The sequence below is a fragment of the Brassica napus genome, chromosome C9 (genome assembly GCF_020379485.1).
Source record: "Brassica napus cultivar Da-Ae chromosome C9, Da-Ae, whole genome shotgun sequence".
Taxonomy (NCBI): domain Eukaryota; kingdom Viridiplantae; phylum Streptophyta; class Magnoliopsida; order Brassicales; family Brassicaceae; genus Brassica; species Brassica napus.
The window spans coordinates 7,628,475-7,650,483 of NC_063452.1; the positions used below are offsets into that span (position 1 = coordinate 7,628,475).

General features: G+C 34.4%; 3 protein-coding genes across 3 annotated transcripts; all 3 read left to right on the forward strand.

Moving 5' to 3' along the window:
* The first annotated feature begins 2,741 nt into the window (after window positions 1–2,741).
* On the forward strand, window positions 2,742–5,443 carry LOC106410977 (peroxidase 32). The gene is made up of 4 exons (XM_013851625.3): window positions 2,742–3,118; window positions 3,982–4,173; window positions 4,609–4,777; window positions 4,890–5,443. The coding sequence occupies exons 1-4, from the start codon at window positions 2,825–2,827 to the stop codon at window positions 5,357–5,359; spliced, it is 1,125 nt and encodes a 374-aa protein (XP_013707079.1). The 5' UTR covers window positions 2,742–2,824; the 3' UTR covers window positions 5,360–5,443.
* A 6,991-nt stretch (window positions 5,444–12,434) lies between these two features.
* LOC106410773 (vacuolar-sorting receptor 3) lies at window positions 12,435–15,852 on the forward strand. The gene is made up of 12 exons (XM_013851374.3): window positions 12,435–12,921; window positions 12,995–13,687; window positions 13,773–13,861; window positions 13,951–14,020; window positions 14,086–14,169; window positions 14,318–14,394; window positions 14,456–14,537; window positions 14,728–14,810; window positions 14,894–14,960; window positions 15,043–15,171; window positions 15,256–15,365; window positions 15,482–15,852. The coding sequence occupies exons 1-12, from the start codon at window positions 12,630–12,632 to the stop codon at window positions 15,578–15,580; spliced, it is 1,875 nt and encodes a 624-aa protein (XP_013706828.1). The 5' UTR covers window positions 12,435–12,629; the 3' UTR covers window positions 15,581–15,852.
* Window positions 15,853–19,661: 3,809 nt separating this feature from the next.
* On the forward strand, window positions 19,662–21,351 carry LOC106410969 (adenylyl-sulfate kinase 1, chloroplastic). Its single transcript, XM_013851610.3, has 5 exons — window positions 19,662–20,019; window positions 20,221–20,511; window positions 20,605–20,723; window positions 20,813–20,944; window positions 21,017–21,351. Exons 1-5 carry the CDS (start codon window positions 19,836–19,838, stop codon window positions 21,110–21,112), a joined length of 822 nt encoding a protein of 273 aa, XP_013707064.1. The 5' UTR covers window positions 19,662–19,835; the 3' UTR covers window positions 21,113–21,351.
* The last annotated feature ends 658 nt before the right edge of the window (window positions 21,352–22,009 follow it).

Genomic DNA, 22,009 nt, shown 5'->3' on the forward strand with positions numbered 1-22,009 from the left:
TGTAATTGAAGATGAAGCATTATGGAAATGTTTTTATGGAATAATGTGGTATTTTGCTTGTAGTTTAATATTTAGTTATGTATTTCTATATTTTAGTATAATATTTTCTTAATTAATATTACTGTAATATTTTTATATATGTGCTAGTTACTTATAAAACTTTTATGGATTTATATTAATTATGACAAATATAAGGACCATAGTGTAAATTAAAAATAATTTTGAAGTTAAATTTGAAGTTTCACTTTTAGAAAAAATACTTTGAAACTTCAAATATAGAGTTTTACAAACTCTAAAATGGAGAGTTATTTTGGAGATGTTCTTAGAGACATAGTAAAAACGTAAACGTAAAGAAAATGTTAAAAGGGTAAAACTAGAGGATTTCCTTGTCTATGCGAATCTTAACTCTTCGCCTTAATTTGACTTTGAGACCACTTGTTAACTTTTCTGTATGTACGTCATCAATTGGTGTTAGATTTGGTGGAGGCTTGTGAAGGTTTCGACTTGAAACTGAACTGAGAACAGTAGGATTTTACGAGTTCCTCATCAAGTATGGATACATTTTGACCCATCTGCAATCTACTAGATGACATTAGCATGTTACACTGATCCAACCTCACGCTTCCTCTCTCTATTTCCTCCGATTTTGCACTCAGCCGCTCTATTTCTAAGTTGGTTAACTGCAGTTTATTAACCGAACTGCTTTGGGCCAGCGACAACTAGACGCCTTATTGCTCTTTGCAAGCAGCGAGCGAACCCCATCCACAAACATGAACTGGTGAACAAACATGTAATTTTACATTGTAACTGTAATACACAATTTTATTTTTCTAATACCATAAATCAGTCTGCATTAGAGTCCAAAAAGACAGCTGCAAGCGATCGTTGAATTTCATTAGTCATCAAATTAGGTGAACGGTCTCATTAATTTTTTTTTTTTAAATCGTACATTTCCTGTTTGTCCGGGCGATGAAAATTGAATATCTTTTTTTTCTATCAAATAAAAATTGAATATCTTAAGGTCAATGTCACAAGCGTTTTCTTTGCTACACGTTAACATATTTTATTTCCTGATTTTAGTTTCCTTGAAATAGTGAGCAATTGAAACTTGCAATTCTTCATTGAAATATTTTAAATACTTAATTAATTTGGTGACCAGTTTAGTCATTTACAGTCCGAATATACAATATGTGCGAAATGCGAAGCATCATGAAACATTGACTAGCCGAAAAAAGATCACACTGTAAAACCAAAAATTATTTTATGGTTTGGATTATTTTATTTATTTGTCATATCTCTTAGTCATTTACCCTATTTGTTTTAAAAGAAAAGTTATTTACAATCTTTGGAACCAAACACTAAATGTCCAGACACTGGCTATGTAACATTTGGACACGGACATTAGCAACAAACAAAAGCCACTTATGTCCAAAAATATAATAAATTATGACTTTCCCATCTGCCCAATAGCAAAACTAAAAGGATGATTATTTAAATTAAAATGAAATAATAAATAGTTAAAAAATGTACAATAGGCTTTTTTACAAAGAGTTAATGATTTGGACAAAACTCCCAAAATATTCTAAAATAAGCTTTTTTAATGTTTACGATAACTATTAGCAGTAACTAAAGGCTAGATAATTGTGTATTATATGAATGAACAAAATTACTCTTACAGTTTTTGGTTTACAAAATTCAAAAGTTACGCGCTGAACTACGCTTCAAGATGTAATCCAAGACTGGAAAAAAACGGGGAGATAATCACAAGATGGTGTAGTAGTAGGCGAATTTAGGAATCTAAGTAATCCAGATGTGAATTCACCCATTACATTTTACTTTATGTCCATGTGAATATAATGTCATACTTTAACTTTCATTTGAATACCAAAAAAAGTTTATATATTCCACCTCCTTTAATAGTTTGAGTCTTTTAATAGGTTTGGAATATCTCTAGACTAATAAAGAAAAACAAGGAGAGATAGAATTGTTGACACAGGTTTTTCATGGAATGCTTTGAAAAAAATATAACTTCAAAAAAATAAAATATATATAACTATTTTTACTTATGTCTTCGTGTATTTGGAAACCTGCCATGTACATTTTTTTTTTTTTTGGTACCATCCATGTACATATATGTTATTTTTAGTTTTTTTATCACGGCTACTTGATGAAAATATTGTTGGTATTCCAGTAAGACATTTCAGAGCCAAGTGGCGCATATGAAATTGTTCTTTGTAGTCCTAAAGGTTTAAGTTTAACCAGAACTCCCCCACCCCCTAGAGACTGACGTGGTGATAGATATGGCTTTCATCTTTTCGATCAACAAGGAGTGAGACTTCGCATTTTCGACAGGGATGTATAAGTATTCTAATTTTTTGGTTTTTAATCTTTGATTTTCATTTCAATTTTTCAACATGTTTACATTTTTTTTTCCAGATATTTTCAGTGATTAGAGACTTTCAGGTTATTCAGTGTTCAAAAACAAGAGGTTGTGGAACTTCTCACAAAAAGTTGTATAATATGGTCTTATTTTCACAATAACATTTGATCATGCAATTTCAAGACGTCTTCTGTAATATTATTCTAGTCGAATTAAAATCACATGGTAATTTTGACAGTTTTATCTCATATATATATATATATATATATATATATATATTGTTGTCGCCATAAAAAGTTGATAATTTTTATACATATTTGAGAAAGTATAGTAATTCTTCATATAGTTGTTGGCATAAAAATGGACACAGCAATCATTTAATATATATATATATAAAAGCCTACAAGTTAGACCCCGTTTGTCTATAAAAGGATTCTTTGTGATATGGAATTTCCTCATCTTTCTCTAGTAAAATCAATCAGAGAATTTTCTTCGGAGAAAAAAATGCATTCCTCTTCTCTGTCTTCGTTGTCAACTTGGACAACCCTTATAACAGTGGGATGCCTTATGCTCCATACATCTTTCTCTAGTGCTCAAGTACTAACTCCTACTTTCTACGACAATACATGCCGTAACGTGTTTACCATCGTCCGGGGAATCATTGTCAACGAGCTAAGATCGGATCCTCGTATTGCCGCGAGCCTCCTTCGTCTTCACTTCCACGACTGCTTCGTTAATGTAAGCTAATAATTCTCAGTTTAGTAGTGGACTTTCACTCATAATTTTTACGTGTACATTAGAATCGTAGAACTATAATAATTTACTTAAAGATGACTATGTTTTGCTACAATACTTTCTTGTAGCAGTCTTTTGATTCTTAGATTTTGTTGTCAACAAACTTAACGGGTTTTGGAAACACTCAAGAAAATAAAAAAAAACGTCTTTGTCAGTTATAAACATCGGCAAAGACAACATAACACGTCGCTTGCAGTATGTTCCCTTATAGTTTATACTGTGTAGAATGTTTAATTGTATATATATATATGTGTGGTATTAGTTAAGACGATACGTTATCTACAATAATAGTCCGTGCCTAACGGATTTGATCCAGAAAATATATCGATAAAAAGTTTGACATACTAAGATTTGTTTTTTTTACTGTCGAATATCTTAGCTCTTGTCGTCAACGATGACTTTTCTTTTTAATCTCTTATAGAAAGAAATATGATTCAAAACATGAATTGTTTGTATTATACTATTAATGAAGAACATGAACCCGTACCAAACACGTAATGAATTTATATCAGTCAATTATTGATAAAGAAAAAAAAACATTTTAGAAAACATTCAGACATCTCACATCTACCATGAACCCCGAAAACCCACAAAATCTTTTATTATTTCCAATAAATTTTCAATCCTCGAGTCAGATGGTGTGTTGTTAGCCGAGTTGTTATAACGTGTGATGTTTCTTAATAACGTTGTGAATTTGGTGTTGAACTGTAAAATAAACTGCATATGTGTGTATCAGGTCTTGCTTGAACAAATTGTTTTAGTGAATGAATAAACTCAATCTCACTTAGTCTTTTGGTTCGTAAAAGGGTTGCGATGCATCGATCTTGTTAGACAACACAACATCGTTTCGAACGGAAAAAGATGCTGCGCCAAATGCAAACTCGGCTCGAGGATTTCCAGTGGTTGACAGAATGAAAGCAGCAGTGGAGGCAGCTTGCCCGAGGACTGTTTCATGTGCAGATATTCTAACTATCGCAGCTCAACAATCAGTCGAGTTGGTATGCTCTATTGAACCCTCTTTAATTCATTCATGACAAAGACTGTTTTAAATTCCTTCATGGTGTCACTGAACATACTATCAAACATGGCAACGCATGATTGAAGAAAGAACTTGAATAGTGAAGGTTGTTTGACAATATGACATTTTATATTTTTTGTTTTCCTCCTTTTAAAATATTAGACATTTATTGACGATTAGTTGAGAAATTATTAGAAACGCGTGGTCCTCTACACAAAAAGACCAGTACACATATTATCAAGAAGATAATATATTATTGCAATAATAAAAAGATAAGATAATTTATTCTTTTTTACTAAGTTACTTTAGTTGTTGAATTTTCATGATATGGTTTTCTTTTTCAACCATCAACACTTTTATATCTTCAACATTATTTTTCAAAACAAATAATTATTTTGAAATATAAATATTTTAGGCAGGAGGTCCTTCATGGAGGGTTCCTTTGGGGAGACGAGATAGCTTACAAGCTTTCTTTGATCTTTCTAATAACAATCTCCCTGCTCCATTCTTCACGCTTCCACAACTTAAAGCCAGTTTCAGCAATGTGGGGCTTAACCTTCCGTCTGATCTCGTTGCTCTCTCCGGTAAGTTTGCTTTTAGTTGTAAGCTCTTTCTCAAAAAAAAAAAAATGCTTTAGATATAATAACAAAACCGCACATTCGGTGTAATTAGTCTAACGATGTTATTTTTGTTTAGGGGGTCACACTTTTGGTAAAAACCAATGCCAGTTTATTATGGACAGGCTATACAACTTCACCAACACTGGTTTACCCGACCCTACCCTCAACACTACTTATCTCCAGACGCTTCGTGGACTATGCCCTCGTAATGGTAACCAGAGCGTTCTAGTCGATTTCGATCTTCGTACACCGACAGTTTTCGACAACAAATATTATGTGAATCTGAAAGAGCACAAAGGACTTATCCAGACCGATCAAGAGCTGTTCTCAAGCCCCAATGCCACTGATACTATCCCCTTGGTGAGAGAATACGCTGATGGTACACAAAAGTTCTTCAATGCGTTTATAAAGGCGATGGATAGAATGGGAAACATTACGCCTCTCACAGGGTCTCAAGGACAGATCAGACAAAACTGTAGGGTGGTGAACTCCAACTCTTTGCTCCATGATGTTGTTGAAATCGTAGACTTTGTCAGCTCTATGTAATGATAGTTGGCTCAATATATGTGGCAACTAATATGTACGTTTGATACAAATAATAAAACGCTCTCCGAATCATATTTAAGGATATTTCATGTTTTTTTTCTTTTTGTTCTCCCTTATTTTGTTTAAGCTTCTTAAAACATATGGTCTCAGTTGTTAGTACAATTAAAACAAAAGAAAACATTACTAATTGAAGAATCATAACAATAGTATTATTTACCTAAGTTTCATGGCTTTCTCGTCTTTCCCAAGTAATTTTGGTCCTCACCTTTCCACATTGGTCTTCAGTTACTGTCAAGTTGTAGGTCCGTTTGATCTTTTCACCAATTTGTTTAGTTGTATGTAGGGTTGGGCGTTCGGGTACCCGTTCGGGTTCGGATCGGGTATTTCGGATTTTTGGGTATTTCGGTATAGAGCTGTAGAACCCGTTCGGGTATTTCTGAACTTCGGATCGGGTTCAGGTGTTTTTTAGTTTGGATTCGGTTATTTTGGATCGGGTTCGGATATTTAGATTTTGAAAAAAAAAAAATTAATTTCTCAATTTGTTTTGTATTTAAAAATATAACTTTCACTTAACTATTTTTTATTTTTAATAGATTGAATGGTTAATAGATTTGGACATAACATTTTGAAACTAAATAGACATTAATTTAGATATTGTTTTTAAATTTTGGATGTAATATTTTTGTTAATTCTTGAAATAAAAAGTTTGACATGCATTTTAAGTGAGTAACAAATTATTTTCTCCGTAATTGTATGTATATCATATGAACTTAAAGCATGTGTAGTATCAATATAAATATTTTATATAAAATGAGAGATGTAAACTAGAAATATAAGGTTAATTATACATATGTTCGGTTATCTTCGGATATCCATTTGGGTTCGGATATTACCCGTTCAGGTTCGGAGATCCAATATCTCCTAATTCAATACTCGTTCGGATATTTGCTACTTCGGTTCGGATTTCGGTTAGGCTTTTCGGATCGGGTTCGGGTGCGGCTTAGGATATCAGGTAAAGTTACCCCTAGTTGTAAGCTTTGGATTCAACCTCAATCTTTCAGCAATTAGTTGCGAAAATATGATGAAATCTTTAACATTTCCGAGTAATTCGCCCTTACATAAGCATGTTCATTGACATAGCCCTTATCGCAGCTTATGCTTCCTTTTCTCATACTAACAGTACATTCTCCAAGGATGATCATACTCAGTATCCGAGCAAACAACTCTACGCTTCTGTTGTGTTGAAATGTATAGCTTGATGTTGTATCTTTTCTTCAATGAATACCTCATAAGAGATTGTTTGAACTCACCAGAAGAAGAAAATGTCTTCCCTAATGCCAGACCTTTATCGCTTGATTCTTCATCCTCACGAGATTCCCTTTAAGCATCCTCTTCCTCATATTTTCCTTCCAACCATCATTATCTCTGCTCTCATCATCGTCTCCTTCATCATTTCTTGCAATATCCCCAAGTGTGTAAATAACAGTTCACAAATTTCTTCTTCAATCCGAACGGTGCCAACTTCTTCTTTTTCAACATCATTTTTTTATTTCTTCTACCAACTCATCAACAATAGCTTCACAGTCGTCACCAGTTACAAGTTCATGCTCCTCTTTGTGACCCTCCATTTCATTGATTAATTTCAACCACAGGTGGAGGTTCGGGTTTCTCTAGCCTTCAGACGACGGACATGCATCTTTTTCCTTCTCACATATGGTTAATCTTTTATATGAGACTCCATTTCAGGTTTGGGAGACTCAATTTGCAAAGAAATTTGGGACTAGTTACGATTTTGATTTTGAGATTTAAAGTGAAGAAACTCTAATTTTTAAGCGATGTTATTTGATTCCTCGTGAATATTAAACGATCAATTAATGCTAATTTATGTTGACTAAATGTATACCTAAAATGGCTTGGTCAAAGTAAGTTAGCTATTTATTTAGATTAGAGAAAAGTCTGTAATTTTGGCCAAAATGAATAAGTTTGGTATTTAAATGCAAACTAGAAAACAAAATAAACGATTTATAAGAAGAAAGAAAAGACTCTCAACCTAACGCATGTATAATAAATAAGGAGTTATCTAAAGAAAAATCATATCACCTCTATTATACAATTGGAAGAATATATCTTGTTTGGTGGGGGGGGGGGGGGGGGGGGTCGTTCGTCGTCGTGGAGATTAATGGTTCATTTTACTAATATGAATGGCGTGATTGTATATTATATGAACAGTGTGATTAATGTAATAAATACATTCACAGAATGCATGTGACGATCAAATTCGAGATCTTACTGTGACAACTATTATACTTTTCTTTTTGCCTCTTTCGCCACGTGACAATGTCCATTGTTTATCAGAAATATTAGTCGAAACTTACTCCTGTTTCATAACGTAACCAATTTAACCTAAGAACACTAATATTAAAAAATTAATTTTTTTAAAGTAGTATTCAATCAAAATATTCAACCAGTTAAAAAATAATTATTATTTAATTAGATACACAATATCCAATAATTTAAAAAATTACATTAAAATATGAAAACTATTTATATTTTTTTTTGAAACAATTTTTTTTGTCTAAGACTAACTACTTATAACTTAAACAGAGGGAATATATATTTAGGAAAACTGTATGAAATATTGGCCCAAAGACGACACATACAAATCGAGAAGTGGCTAGAAATTAACGTTTTTAGGAATGTATCATTTTCTGATGAAGCAAAGGAGTTTTGTAACTGGTTATGTATGAGCTGGTTTTTTATAATTCTTGTAAGCTCAGGATTAACTCTTGTCTGTACTGTGTGTCCCGGATGTACTAGGGGATATCTCTGTGATTCCAACATTTCAACTTCAGAAATTTTATTATATAAAAACAAAGGAAATTGGGTGATATAACTATAAAAAAAAACCATAATTCACTAACTAACTAAAATTACATCATTTATTCTCTTTTCTTTTTCTATCTCTCTACCTTCCCTCTACAAAACTAAATTCTCTTTTTTTTTAGCTATTTCAAAAATAAACCCTAAAAACAACAGATGACAGAAAAAGGAATGTCTCAATCTTCTCACGTTTCACTCTTTTGTATCTACCTTCCATGCGATTACTTTTGTGCACATGACAAAGGAGAGAAAGTTGCGGCAAGGTTCGGTGATGTGTTTCAACAAAGTTTTTAAAATTAAGGATTTAAATATTTGGAATTTTTTTTTTGTCACTAATAAACTTCATTAAAATAAAAGTGGAGAATGAGCCCATAAGGACCCATGCCCAATACGTTTGTTACAGTGGAAACGATAAACGAAGGGTCTCTTTTGCTAGGGCATCAGCCTCAGCGTTTTGAGATCGAGAGAAATGCGAAAAAAATACTAATGCAAGCTCAGTAGATATCGATCGGATGTCTTTCACAATCCCGATGATTTCCTTAGCCTGAGTGATGCCGGAGATTGCTCGTATGAGCGTTAAGTTATCGGATAACACATCGAGAGAGGTGATCTCCAAAGTGATCGCCATGCAGAGGGCTGATCTGATTGCGGAGGCTTCTGCGATTAGTGGTGATCCGATCGAGAGTTCAATCATCGATCCTTTAATTGGAGACTCGAGTCTTTGTCCGGAGAAGATCCAAGCCAGTCCCGCCACCAATTTGTCCTTATTCCACGCCGCATCCGCCTTGCAAGTCACGTGATTGCTATCTGCAGCTCCTGGAGGTGGTTCTCGCGATCGGTTGTGGTGATTTTAAGGTAAGTTGCTTCCTTTGTTGACTTGTGCTTGCGACGTTGACCATTCTGTTGCTAACTTGATTCCCCTCAGCGCTGTTTCCTCAGGAGTTTGGTGTCGACCTTCGAAGATCAGGGTGTTCCTTGACTTCCAGATAGACCAAACTATCCAAGGAAGGATGTTGAGAGTGGTACCTGAGGGTGGGAGGCAAATTACTTTCCTGAATTGGACTACCGCATCTGAGAAGTTAGTGTCTGCAGCTAGGTGAACTGCTCTGTGAAGGGGCATGAGTTCCCATACTTTCTGTGCGTATTGGCAGGTGAAAAAACAATGCATTTCAATCTTTGTTTCTTGGCACCTTACACATCCCGTTGCTGACGTTAAACCTCTCCTTTTCAGTTTCAATCCAAGGGAGATAACTTTATGGAGAATGGACCAGAGGAAAGTTTTCATCTTTGGTGAGAATTTCCCTGCCCAAACATCTCTGATCCAACTGAATTCACCTTCTGATCTTGCTAAATTTGTTTGTTGTAGGGACATACTTGCAGCACAGTACCCAGATTTAGTAGTGTAAAGGCCCGATGAAGTCTGATGCCAGATAAATGAGTCTTCCGCTCCTGTTGAGCTTGGTTTGATACATTGAATCTGTGTAGATAGATCGGGTAAGAGTTCCTCGATTCTCTGCTTGTTCCATCTTAGCTTAGAAGTTAGTAGGTCTGCCACTGTGAGGTCTAGGGCTGCCTCCTTGATAGGTCCCATATGTTTTAGGATTTTATCCACTGAGATCGAAGAGTCCTTCCAGAGCCTGGTCGTTTGTCCATTTCCTATAGATTTTCTCAAATTCTCTCTTAAGAGATCTCATCCATGGAGAATGCTTCTCCACCCATGGGAGCAGCTCTGTGATGGTTCAACCTCTAGGAAACTCTTAGCTTTACAGTATTTTCCCACAACAATACGTGCAAAAAGGCTCTCTGGTACAGTGATGATTCGCCAAGCTAATTTTGCGAGTCGAGCTTGATTGAACCGTTGGATATCTCTGAGCCCCAATCCTCCCAGTGCTTTAGGCTTCGTTAGTTGATCCCACGCAACCCAACATATTTTCTTTTCTCCCTCTACCTCATCCCACCAAAACCTAGTGAGCACTGACTGGATCCTTTTACATAGGCTTACAGGTAGTTGGAAGCAGGACATGGAGTACGTCGGTACTGTGCTGAGGACTGCCTTTAGCATTGTGAGCTTGCATGCTTTAGATAGTCTCTTTGTGGACCAGCTGACTGCTCTTTGTCGGATCCTGTCCACTATGGAGGTAAACAAATCTTTCTTTCTTTTCCCAAAATGCTCTGGTAATCCAAGATACTTGCCTAGCCCTCCCTCCTTTGAAATTCCCAGAATTGATTTGGCATTCTCTTTGATTGCAGGGGGAGTTTTACTCGAGAACGTTATAGAAGACTTATTCTTGTTGATCATCTGTCCCGAAGCTTTTTCATAGTTTTGGAGTATCAGCAGAAGAGATTCACAACTTGTTTGAGATGCGAGGCAGAAGAACATTGTATCATCTGCGAAAAGCAGATGGTTTATCCTTGGGCAGCCTCGCGCCACTTGTATCCCTTGGAGTAGTCCCTTTCTCCCTGCCTCTCTACACAGCCCTGGCAGAACTTCGCTGCAGAGGATGAACACATAAGGAGATAAAGGGTCACCTTGCCTGATGCCTCTGAGAGGTAATACATTTCCATACACTACCTCATTGATAAGATAGGAGTAGGAGACTGTAGTTATGCATTGCATGATCCAATTTATCCAAATTGCATGAAAGCCTAGTTGGTATAAGACATCTGAGATGAATTGCCATTCAATCCTATCGTAGGCTTTTGACATATTCATTTTTACTGCCATAGTGCATCTTATTTATGCTTTTGAAGTTTTGAGAAAATGTAGTACCTCGTGTGTGATAAGTACATTGTCAACAATTGTCCTTCCGGGGATAAAAGCAGATTGATTTTCAGAAATGATATCTCCAAGTACTGTCTTTAATCTGATGGAGATAAGCTTGGAGATAATCTTGTAGTAGATATTGCATAAAGCAATTGGTATGTACTCCTCCACAGTTTTTGCTCCCACTGTCTTTGGGATGAGTCTGACGTAGGTCTTGTTTATTGAACGTGCGAGGGTCCCTGATGTGAAGAAACCTTGGATTTCCATAGTCACTGCTGGACCTACAATGTCCCAATTTGCGTGATAGAAGCTGGCTGAAAATCCATCTGGTCCTGGTGCCTTGTCTCCATTTATCGAGAAAGTAGCTTCCTTGATTTCTCTTGCTTGTGGCATGGCAATTAATTTTTCATTGAGTGATGCAGGGTTTTATGGCCCTTGAGACTGTTTGATTTCCGTAATAGCCTGAGGTCTTGAAGAGTTCCGTGTAGAAGGAAGACACAATGTTGGCTATTTTGTCTTCCTCATAAGAAGGTAAGCCGTCTCTGTCTTCGAGGATCGAGAATCTGTTTCTTGTAGTTCTTCCTTTGGAAACAGCATGGAAATATCCCGTATTTAAATCTCCCAAACTTAACCATAACCGCCTGCTTCTTTGTTTTCAGAAATGTTCCTCTGCCTTGTATAACTGTAGGAGTTCAGAGTTTAGCTTCAGGATAAATATTTGGAATTATCATTTAAAATTTTGCTAATTTTATGCTGACATTTGGAATTTTATTTGTAACATCAAACAATATAGCTCATAAAAAGAAATCTAGAGCTCAAATGAAGAGATTAAAAATTAGTTAAAACAAATAAGAGTTATAAGATGTAAACAATTTTTAAAACGTTTTAGAAGGTAAGTTCATATATTATTTTAGTGAATATTAAAAAAATAGAAAGAAAAATTATTATATCACTAAAATTTATTATTAAACTGTGACAAACAACCAATGATGATGGTTTAATGGCAGACGAGTTTTGGATTAATAAGTAGTTTAGATTCGTAATCGTGTGTTCACGCGGATACGAACCTATTACTTATGATCTATTTGAATATCCGAAGAAAAATTTCATCTTGGAAATATTTTGGACCATAGGTTTGGAATACCTTATTTTAATTAAAAAAAAAACAACCAACAATTTAGATAGTAGGTCGTGTCGCAGTGACAATTATTTCGTACATGATCAATATAGTGTTTAACAAGAGTTTTAGTACAAGTCTGTTTTTATAAATGAAGCAATTATTTCGTTAAGTGGATTTGTAGTTTTCTTCGCTTCTTCTCCTCTTCGGGTGTGCTCTAGTTACAATCCTTGACCCCCAAAGAAGGTTTATCTGTTTTGACTCCGCGTCACCTAAAGTCTTCTAGTCGCACCAGAAGCGCGAAATTAAAAAGAAAAGAAAAAACATTTATATTTTAATAATTTTATCTGTTGTTTCTCGCGAGAAACACCCGCAAATCGCATTACTTACCCTTCAACCACCATAAAACCTTTCCACAATCGAAGCTCAGACAAGGACTGATTTCAAACCTTACTCCTTGATCTCTTAAATCCAATTTGTGTGGTGCTGAGGCGGAGATCTCGAAGACGATGACGAAGCAGTTCCTTTGTTTCCTTCTCCTTCTCTCCATACCCTTCCTTTGCGAATCTCGATTCGTCGTCGAAAAGAACAGCTTATCAGTGACGTCACCGGACAGCATAAAGGGGGCCCACGACTGCGCAATCGGCAACTTCGGGATCCCTCAGTACGGCGGAAGCATGGGCGGCACCGTCGTTTATCCAAAGGAGAATCAGAAATCGTGCAAAGAGTTCAGCGATTTCTCAATCTCCTTCAAGTCTCAGCCCGGCGCCCTCCCCACCTTCTTATTAGTCGATCGCGGAGGTATCAATTGATCCAATTGATTGATTGAGATATCATCCTACTCATTTCTGATTTGATTTGTATGTGTGGGTAGATTGTTTCTTCGCGTTGAAGGTCTGGAACGCGCAGAAAGCAGGCGCCTCCGCCGTCCTAGTGGCGGACAATGTTGATGAGCCTTTGATCACTATGGACACCCCCGAAGAGGACGCTGCGTCGGCTAAGTACATTGAGAACATCACCATCCCTTCAGCTCTCGTCACCAAAGGCTTCGGCGAGAAGCTGAAGAAGGCCATCGGCGGAGGGGACATGGTCAACTTGAACCTTGACTGGAGGGAAGCCGTCCCTCACCCCGACGCGCGCGTGGAGTACGAGCTCTGGACCAATAGCAACGACGAGTGCGGGGTTAAGTGCGACATGCTGATGGAGTTTGTTAAGGATTTCAAGGGCGCAGCGCAGATTCTTGAGAAGGGAGGTTACACGCAGTTTAGGCCTCATTATATTACTTGGTATTGTCCTCACGCGTTTACGCTGAGTAGGCAGTGTAAGTCTCAGTGTATTAACAAGGGGAGGTACTGTGCTCCTGATCCGGAGCAGGACTTTAGCTCCGGGTATGATGGGAAAGATGTTGTAGTGGAGAACTTGAGGCAGCTTTGTGTTTTTAAGGTGGCGAATGAGACCGGGAAGCCCTGGGTGTGGTGGGATTATGTTACTGATTTTCAGATTAGATGCCCCATGAAGGAGAAGAAGTACAACAAGGAATGTGCTGATTCTGTTATCAAATCTCTTGGTGTGTGTCTCTAATTAGAACTTTTATTTATTTATTTATTCTTTCAAGGAGAATTTAAGTCATATCTTCTATATGTCTGTTGCAGGAATTGATAGTAGAAAACTTGACAAGTGTATGGGAGACCCTAATGCTGATTCGGACAATCCAGTTCTAAAGGAAGAACAAGATGCACAGGTAAAATAAGTTGCATGTGTTTTTTTTCTTACGGTTATATTCTTTGAGAAACATGTTGACATATATATATATATATATATATTATGTAGGTTGGCAAGGGGTCAAGGGGCGATGTTACCATATTGCCTACATTGGTTGTCAACAACAGACAGTACCGAGGTTTGTCTTGCAGTGTTTTTCAAGACATGTACTTTAGAATTGTTAAAATAAATGTTTCCTTGCAGGAAAGTTGGAGAAGGGTGCAGTACTCAAGGCTCTGTGTTCTGGTTTTGAGGAGACTACTGAACCAGCTATATGCCTTAGTACAGGTACTTTATCTGGTGAACCTTTGTGGTTTGAAGTATACAAAGCTTGGGTTCACCTGATCCCAACCAGCCAAAGCTGATCCTAACTAGTCTATGACTTGACTGTTAAGTTTATTTTGGATGCCTCATGGTTTATACCTTTCGATGACAGAGGTGGAGTCAAACGAGTGCTTAGATAACAATGGTGGATGCTGGCAAGATAAATCAGCCAACATAACTGCTTGCAAGGTATATTTTGATAATCATAATGTACTAATCTGTTATATACTATAATCTGCTTAATTTGCAGGATACCTTCCGTGGAAGAGTATGTGAGTGTCCTCGAGTTGATGGTGTGCAATTCAAAGGGGATGGATACAGCCATTGTGAACGTGAGTGCTATTTTTGCGGTTGTGTTATTCAGTACCTATCTGAGTATGGCAAACCCATTAGTATAGTAGAAACGTCTCCTTTGAGCTTTCTCTAACAGAAATGGATGATTTTGTGTTATTTTTCTTGTTTTGCTGATGTGCTTCTGTTGGATGTTACATTTCAAACTTAATTGGTATTTTTGCATTGCAGCAAGCGGGCCAGGGAGATGCACGATCAACAATGGAGGATGTTGGCATGAAGAGAGAGATGGTCATGCGTTCTCTGCTTGTGTGGTTAGTGTTTCTTCTGTACATTGCTTCATTTTCAGCACCGTATAATAAGAAACCCATGTTTCAATAACTTATAATGCCTTCAGGACAAGGACAGTGTTAAGTGCGAGTGTCCTCCGGGATTCAAAGGAGACGGTTTTAAGAAGTGTGAAGGTCAGACTTTTTTTTTGGTCAAACTTGTATTACAATACTTCTAAGTCCTTGTGTTAAGCATTGAAAATGCTTCTTTCGACAGACATCAATGAGTGCAAAGAGAAGAAAGCCTGTCAGTGCCCGGAATGTAGCTGCAAGAATACTTGGGGAAGCTATGATTGCTCTTGCAGCGGGGACCTTCTCTACATGAGAGACCATGACACTTGCATCAGTGAGTTTTCATACCGTTGGAAGTCGTAGAGTTTAAAGCATACACTTCAGCAGTTTCGCTTAAGTTTCTTTTGTTTGAAATAAGGCAAGACAGGATCACAAGTGAGATCAGCGTGGGCGGCCGTTTGGCTTATAATGTTATCATTGGGACTTGCAGCCGGTGGGGCGTACCTCGTTTACAAATATAGATTAAGGGTAAGCTTTTCTCCTCCTCCATTTTCTCTCCCTTGTGGTAAAAGCCCAATATTTAATCATTTTTTTGTGGCCTGAGATGTCTATTAAAACATTGTCCTGTGTCCTTTGTTTCACAGCAATACATGGACTCAGAGATAAGAGCAATAATGGCACAGTACATGCCATTGGACAGCCAACCCGAGGTTCCAAACCACGTGAATGATGAACGTGCCTGAGTGAGAGCGGAATGATGATCCATCTATTTATTCCTCGTTAAGGGCTCAAGGCGACATGTTCTTTTAACCGTTTTGGCCCTTGATGCCTCTGTATCTCTGTAACTCTTTTACTAAATAGTGTGTTTGCTGAAACTTGATGTCTTTTACTTTAAATGGCTTATACTTTTTTTTACTCGTATGTCTTTTACTTATGTCCATGGGACACATGTAATAGGGAAACTTGATTTAGCTTTGGAGATTTAGAAAAGAAAGATGATAGAATTTAAAGTACAGTTTGTTGGTTTTGTTTTCCAAGATTACTCCTCCTTGCAAACATTCGATTTTTGTGAAAGTGGTGGTCTCTCTTTTAGTGCTTTGATGAATTTAATTGGAACTATTACATAGTATCAACACACATACGAATGTAAGATTATACACATTTTTTGGCAAATGCATTTTTTGTCTTTTAAATCTATGAAATGTCAAACTATACAACAATATTAAGGATCTACAAAACCTCTGCAGTCGTACCAGAAAAAATGAGTGGATTATATTGTAGCAGACACTTTTATTGTACATGTTTACACGGAGATACAGAGAGTAATTGTTCGGGCTTTATCTCCTTACTTTATCTTTATTTACTTTTAAATCACTAAACTTTATCAATCATGTTGTAACTTTATTTTTAATAGTTAAAACCTAAATCAAGTTTCTATAAACTTTTACCAATCATGCTTTAGCTTTTCTTTTAAGTTACAGCAAAAAAAAACTAAAGCAAATGTTTTTTAATGTATTTTAGATAAAAAACTTAAAACTCTCTTTTATAGGCTGTAGAATCTGTGAAATAAAAAAACTATCTATAATATCAAATAAATTAGATAATCATAATAAAAAACACCTATAAATATTTAATTCAATTTTGGGTGTTGTAAAAATTATTGAAATATTTTAAATAAAATATATATTATTTACATATCACATTTTAAATAACAATAAAGGTGATGATTGGTTCGACTGTGGCTGTAGAATTTTAACTGTAAAAGTTTAGCTGTAGATAAATTGGTTGTAGTTGTAAAGTTGTTACTGTTGATTATTTTTGCAGAGACTTTTGCAGTAGTTAAATTTGTTGTAGCTGTAAGCTATAGGCTGCAGTTATTTTAAAATAAAATATGTGAAATATGTGATGTATATATAAAATAATTATTATTTTTATCACTTAAATAATTTATATTAATATTTTTTAAAATTATCAAAGTTTACTCTTATTTAAAATGTGATATGTAAATAATATTTATATTATTTAAAATATTTCAATAATTTAAAAGCACCCAAAATTAGAGTAAAATATTTATAGAAGTTTTTTTATTATGATTATCTTATTTATTTGATATTATAGATATTTTTTTATTTTACAGTTTCTACAGCTTATAAATGAAAGATGTAGGTTTTTTAACTAAAATACATAAGAAAAATGTTTGTTTTATTTTTTTAGATGTACCTTTAAAAATAAAGCTAAAGCATGATTGACAAAACTTAATAGAAATTTGATGTAGGCTTTAACTTTGAAAAGTAAAGCTAAAGCATGATTGGTAAAGTTTAATGATTTAGAAAAAAATAAAGCTAAAGTAGGTAGATAAAGCCCAACCAATCACCCCCAAACTTTGAGAATTTATAAAAAATATTAATATAAATTATTTAATTGATAAAAAATAATTATTTTATATATACATCACAGATTTCACATATTTTATTTTAAAATATCTACAGCAAATAATTTACAACTACAACAAATTTAACTAAAGCAAAAGTCTCTGCAAAAAAATCTACAGCAACAATTTTACATCTACAACCAATTTATCTACAGCTAAACTTTTACTGCTAAATTTTTAGAGCCACAGTTGAACCAATCATCACCACACTCTCGAGCGCTTTGTGATGTCGTTTTCTAAATTTCAGACTAAACTAGGCGATCACCAGCGATATGCCAAAATTTATAATTTATATATATTGTTTGATATAATAATAACCTATAAATAAATATATCAATACTAATGATAATTTTCTTATTTAAATATTTTTAATGTTAACCAATTTTTGTTTTTGAAAAAACCAATATTACACAAAAACTTCCCCTTGAATAATAAATAATCAATGATGAGAATTGAACATTAACTCTATAGATGCTTAAATGCATAAACATATAAATAAGGAGGAGATGTAATTTTACAAGTCCATAAATAATATATATTTTAAATAAATTTTGTAAGAAATTTAAATTATACTTCTAAAAATGAATTGCAACACTTATGTTAATAATTGTGTTGTAAATGACGAGAATTATGGAATATGTTTGTTTTGAACTCTAAGAATAAAGAAAACAACAAAAAGATGTATGTGTAGTTTAAACTGATTTGTATTAAAATAACAAACCATATATTGTACAAACGTTATTTGAAAACTTATTTCTTAAGACCTAGTGTTGTTAAATTGTAAGTTTATGATATTTTAAAAACTAATGTTATAAAAAAAAGCTTAAGAGATTTGTGGTGATTTGAAAGTATTTTGGTGAAATTGTTTTGTTTAAAATAGGACAAATTTCAAAATACGTGGTTTTAGATAATATTCTTAAATGTTTTAATTAAAATTATGACTTTCATAAATAATCTAAAATTCATCAAAATAAAATTATTCTTGATCACCATTAAATACATTTCCTAAGAGAGAAAGAGAGAGAAAAAAAGAACTATTTCTTCTTCTTTATTCTTTTTTTTTCTCTTGTGTATTTGCATAATGTACTTCTATTTCTATTTAGAGTATCTCCAAAAAAAACTCTATAACTACAAATATAGAATTTTTTATTCTCCAAAAGGAAACTTCAAAACTTCAAATTTAGAGTTTTAAGAAATGAAACTTCATATTTGAAGTTTCAATACTAAAAACTCTAAATTTGAAGTTTCATCTTTTTATTTGCATCTTGGTTCTTATAATTAATTATATATCATATTTATGATTCTTAAATATTTTCTCATTCATCATTTTAATCTTTAAAAAATTTGTATATTTTAAAATATTTCAAATTTATTTTTATAAATTTAAATTTTACACATAAAATTAAAAATAAATCAAAATAAGATTAATAATATTTTAAAAGTAGAATTAGACAACAAGAATATTACAAAAGAAACTTAATATTGTTTATAGAAAAAGATACATGAAGACATAATTATCACACAAATTTAAATATTACAACAACACTAATAATCTAGTAATTTTTTTCTGGAACTTCTAAAATATTGTCCAAACAAATTTTGTATAACTGAAAATGGAGCATTAAGAAAATATTTTTATGTAACAATGAGGTATTTTGCTTGTAGTTTAATATTATGTATTTCTATTTATAATTTTATATTTTAGTGTAAGATTTTATTAATTAATACTACTATAATATTTTTATATATGTTCAAGTTATGTATAAAAAATTTATGGATTTATTTCAATTATGACAAATATAAGGATCATAGTGTAAATTAAAAATAATTTTGAAGTTAAATTTGAAGTTTTGTTTTTGGAGAAAAAGACATTGAAACTTCAAATATAGAGTTATAGAGTTTTGCAACTCTATAATAGAGAATCTTTCTGGAGATCCTCTTGTAGACATTATAGACGTAAAAACTAGAGAAGAAAATAAATCTTATTTCAAAAATTAGAGAAGTGTTCATTGACTTGGTAACATAAGATATCATTTGTTGTAACCTTGCTGCACTTCGCCTTATGACCACAATTATGTTTTAAGCCTTATTTAAATACCGGAAAAGAGTTTTATTCAATGGATAAACTCTTTTTGAAAATTAGTTTGGACCCTCCATCATAGGTTCGAATTCGATACCGAAATTAGTCAAAGAAAAACATATATTTTTTTAACAATAAGCATATTTGTTGCATCCCTCTCTCTCTCTCTCTCTTTAATATGTACCACACTTCTCAGTTTTTTTAGGAATCTAGATGCAAATAGATGTTAAGTACATTTGCTTAACAGTAACACGAAAACGACATCGTCGCGGTAACCAAACTATAGAAAGATCGGTTGAAGAAAAACGTGGGGGAGCCAACAACATTTTCATTTCACCAGTTCACCTACCCAATCATTTCTCTTTATAAGCTTTTCTTAATTATAAACTTCCTTCCTTCACACCCGCATAACAAACAACACAAAATTTGATCTTTAACTTTTGTTTTCTCGATTCATCAATCTCTCTTCTGATTTCCGATATTCATTATGATTGCTGCCGGAGCTAAATCGATGCTGGGTCTTTTAATTGCATCGCCCAAAGGAGTTTCCGACAGCAATTCGAGATCTGTCGGTGTTCTTCGTGCCTGCGTTTCCATGGAAGGATCCCAAACGATGAGCCATAACAAAAACGGATCTATTCCTGAGCTTAAAGCTGTTAATGGCCACACAGGTAAATTTCAATTCCTCAAAATGGGTCGCGAGTTTTGACTTGCTTTGTCATTCTGTTGCATTAAGACAAAAGAACATGTTCTATTGTCTACATTAGGACAATCATTCAATGATTCTGTAGTTTTGATTAGCATTAAGACAAAAGAACGTGTTCTATATTCTCTGTATTTGATGTTCTCAAACCTTTATTGTTTTGGATTAGGACAAAAACAAGGACCGTTGTCTACGGTCGGAAACTCGACGAACATAAAGTGGCATGAGTGTCCTGTCGAGAAAGTTGATAGACAGAGGTTGCTTGACCAGAAGGGATGTGTGATTTGGGTCACTGGTCTTAGTGGTTCAGGGAAGAGCACTTTGGCTTGTGCTTTGAACCAGAAGTTGTACCAAAAGGGAAAGCTTTGTTATGTTCTTGACGGTGATAACGTAAGGCATGGTTTAAACCGTGATCTCAGCTTTAAAGCGGAAGATCGTGCCGAGAACATTCGTAGAGTCGGTGAGCTTTTAGCAAATCTCCTTAAACCAATATCTCTCTGTGTATCTAACAACTAACAACGAAATCTATCTCTCCTTTGATTGATTTGTTTAGGAGAGGTTGCTAAGCTTTTCGCTGACGCTGGGATCATCTGCATTGCAAGTTTAATTTCTCCTTACAGAATAGACAGGGACGCTTGTCGGTCTTTGCTTCCTGAAGGAGACTTTGTTGAGGTAAATTTTGAGAAACAAGGGTTTGGTTTTGTAGTCTCTAATCCTATTGAAAGTTTTGTCACGCTATTTGTGTTTGGTTGGTTAAATAGGTGTACATGGATGTATCGCTTGAGGTTTGTGAGGCTAGGGATCCAAAGGGTCTCTACAAGCTTGCTCGTGCAGGAAAGATCAAAGGTTTCACCGGGATTGATGATCCTTATGAGCCACCATTGAATTGCGAGGTAAATGTTAAATAATAATATTGATCCTGAGCTTTTTCGTGTCTTGACTTTTTTTTTCTTTGTGATATGAAGATTTCTCTAGGTCAAGAAGGAACAGGAACTTCACCGATCGAAATGGCGGAAACAGTCGTTGCGTACTTAGAACACAAGGGTTACCTTAATGCATAAAAAATACTTTAGATTAAGGGTTACCTTTTCAACCGCACACAATTGTTATGCCAACGGTTTTAGCTTCTGTTTAACAAGCCAAGAGTACAAAATCAAGCAAAATTCATGGCTGTTTTTATGAAATCACAAGTTTCAAAAATAAATATAAATCACTTGTCCGTTTTGTATTTAAAATATTAATGTGTTATGGATCAGTGTATATTATGAGCCAAGAGCTAATCCTACTCAACTTTTATTTATTGTTTGTTATGAAATAACTTATAATTTATAGTATCTAGAAATTTAAATAAGAGTAGAATTTAATACCCGTAGGAAGCAAATAACACTAATATAAGGGAGAGAGTTTATTATAAGGAAGAAGAAGAAGATGTAATGGTTTTTGATTATAAACTCTTGTTCTTGTTTATGGTGTGCAAAAGAGTGAGATGAGTGATGGTATTTATAGTGAACAACAATACATAAAATAACAAAGATGGTGCTTAATTTGGTAAATGAGTGGGTGATCATAGTGCTTGATGAGTAGATGATCATAGTGCTTGAGTTGGTAAAGAAGTGGATGATCATTTCAATGCTTATCTTATAACACTCCCCCTTGATTATCCATCTTGTATTACGTGGTACCTCGTTAAAAACTTAGTCATGGAAAACCCAATGGGAAAAATCGTTGTAAAAGTAAAAAGAGTACAACTACGTAAGCTCCCCCTCGAATGAGTAGTCATAGAACCTTTAGAACAATGATAGATTTTCATCTCTCAAATTGTAACATTCTCTTTGAGTGTCTATCTTTTGTATGTTTTTTGTTGCCTCGTTAAAACCTTGTCATGGAAAAACCCAATGGGATAAAAAAAAACATGATAAGGAAAAAGAGTACAACCACACTTACTATCATATTTCTTT

Excerpts from the sequence above, each read along its gene's own strand:
- LOC106410977 (XM_013851625.3), top strand. The coding sequence starts at position 2,825 with ATGGAATTTCCTCATCTTTCTCTAGTAAAATCAATCAGAGAATTTTCT. Across the intron at positions 4,174-4,608 it reads CTCAACAATCAGTCGAGTTG|GCAGGAGGTCCTTCATGGAG; the intron begins GTATGCTCTATT and ends TAAATATTTTAG. Across the intron at positions 4,778-4,889 it reads TGATCTCGTTGCTCTCTCCG|GGGGTCACACTTTTGGTAAA; the intron begins GTAAGTTTGCTT and ends ATTTTTGTTTAG.
- LOC106410773 (XM_013851374.3), top strand. The coding sequence starts at position 12,630 with ATGACGAAGCAGTTCCTTTGTTTCCTTCTCCTTCTCTCCATACCCTTC. Across the intron at positions 14,538-14,727 it reads TGGATACAGCCATTGTGAAC|CAAGCGGGCCAGGGAGATGC; the intron begins GTGAGTGCTATT and ends TTTGCATTGCAG. Across the intron at positions 15,366-15,481 it reads TTTACAAATATAGATTAAGG|CAATACATGGACTCAGAGAT; the intron begins GTAAGCTTTTCT and ends TTTGTTTCACAG.
- LOC106410969 (XM_013851610.3), top strand. The coding sequence starts at position 19,836 with ATGATTGCTGCCGGAGCTAAATCGATGCTGGGTCTTTTAATTGCATCG. Across the intron at positions 20,512-20,604 it reads CGAGAACATTCGTAGAGTCG|GAGAGGTTGCTAAGCTTTTC; the intron begins GTGAGCTTTTAG and ends TGATTTGTTTAG. Across the intron at positions 20,945-21,016 it reads AGCCACCATTGAATTGCGAG|ATTTCTCTAGGTCAAGAAGG; the intron begins GTAAATGTTAAA and ends TGTGATATGAAG.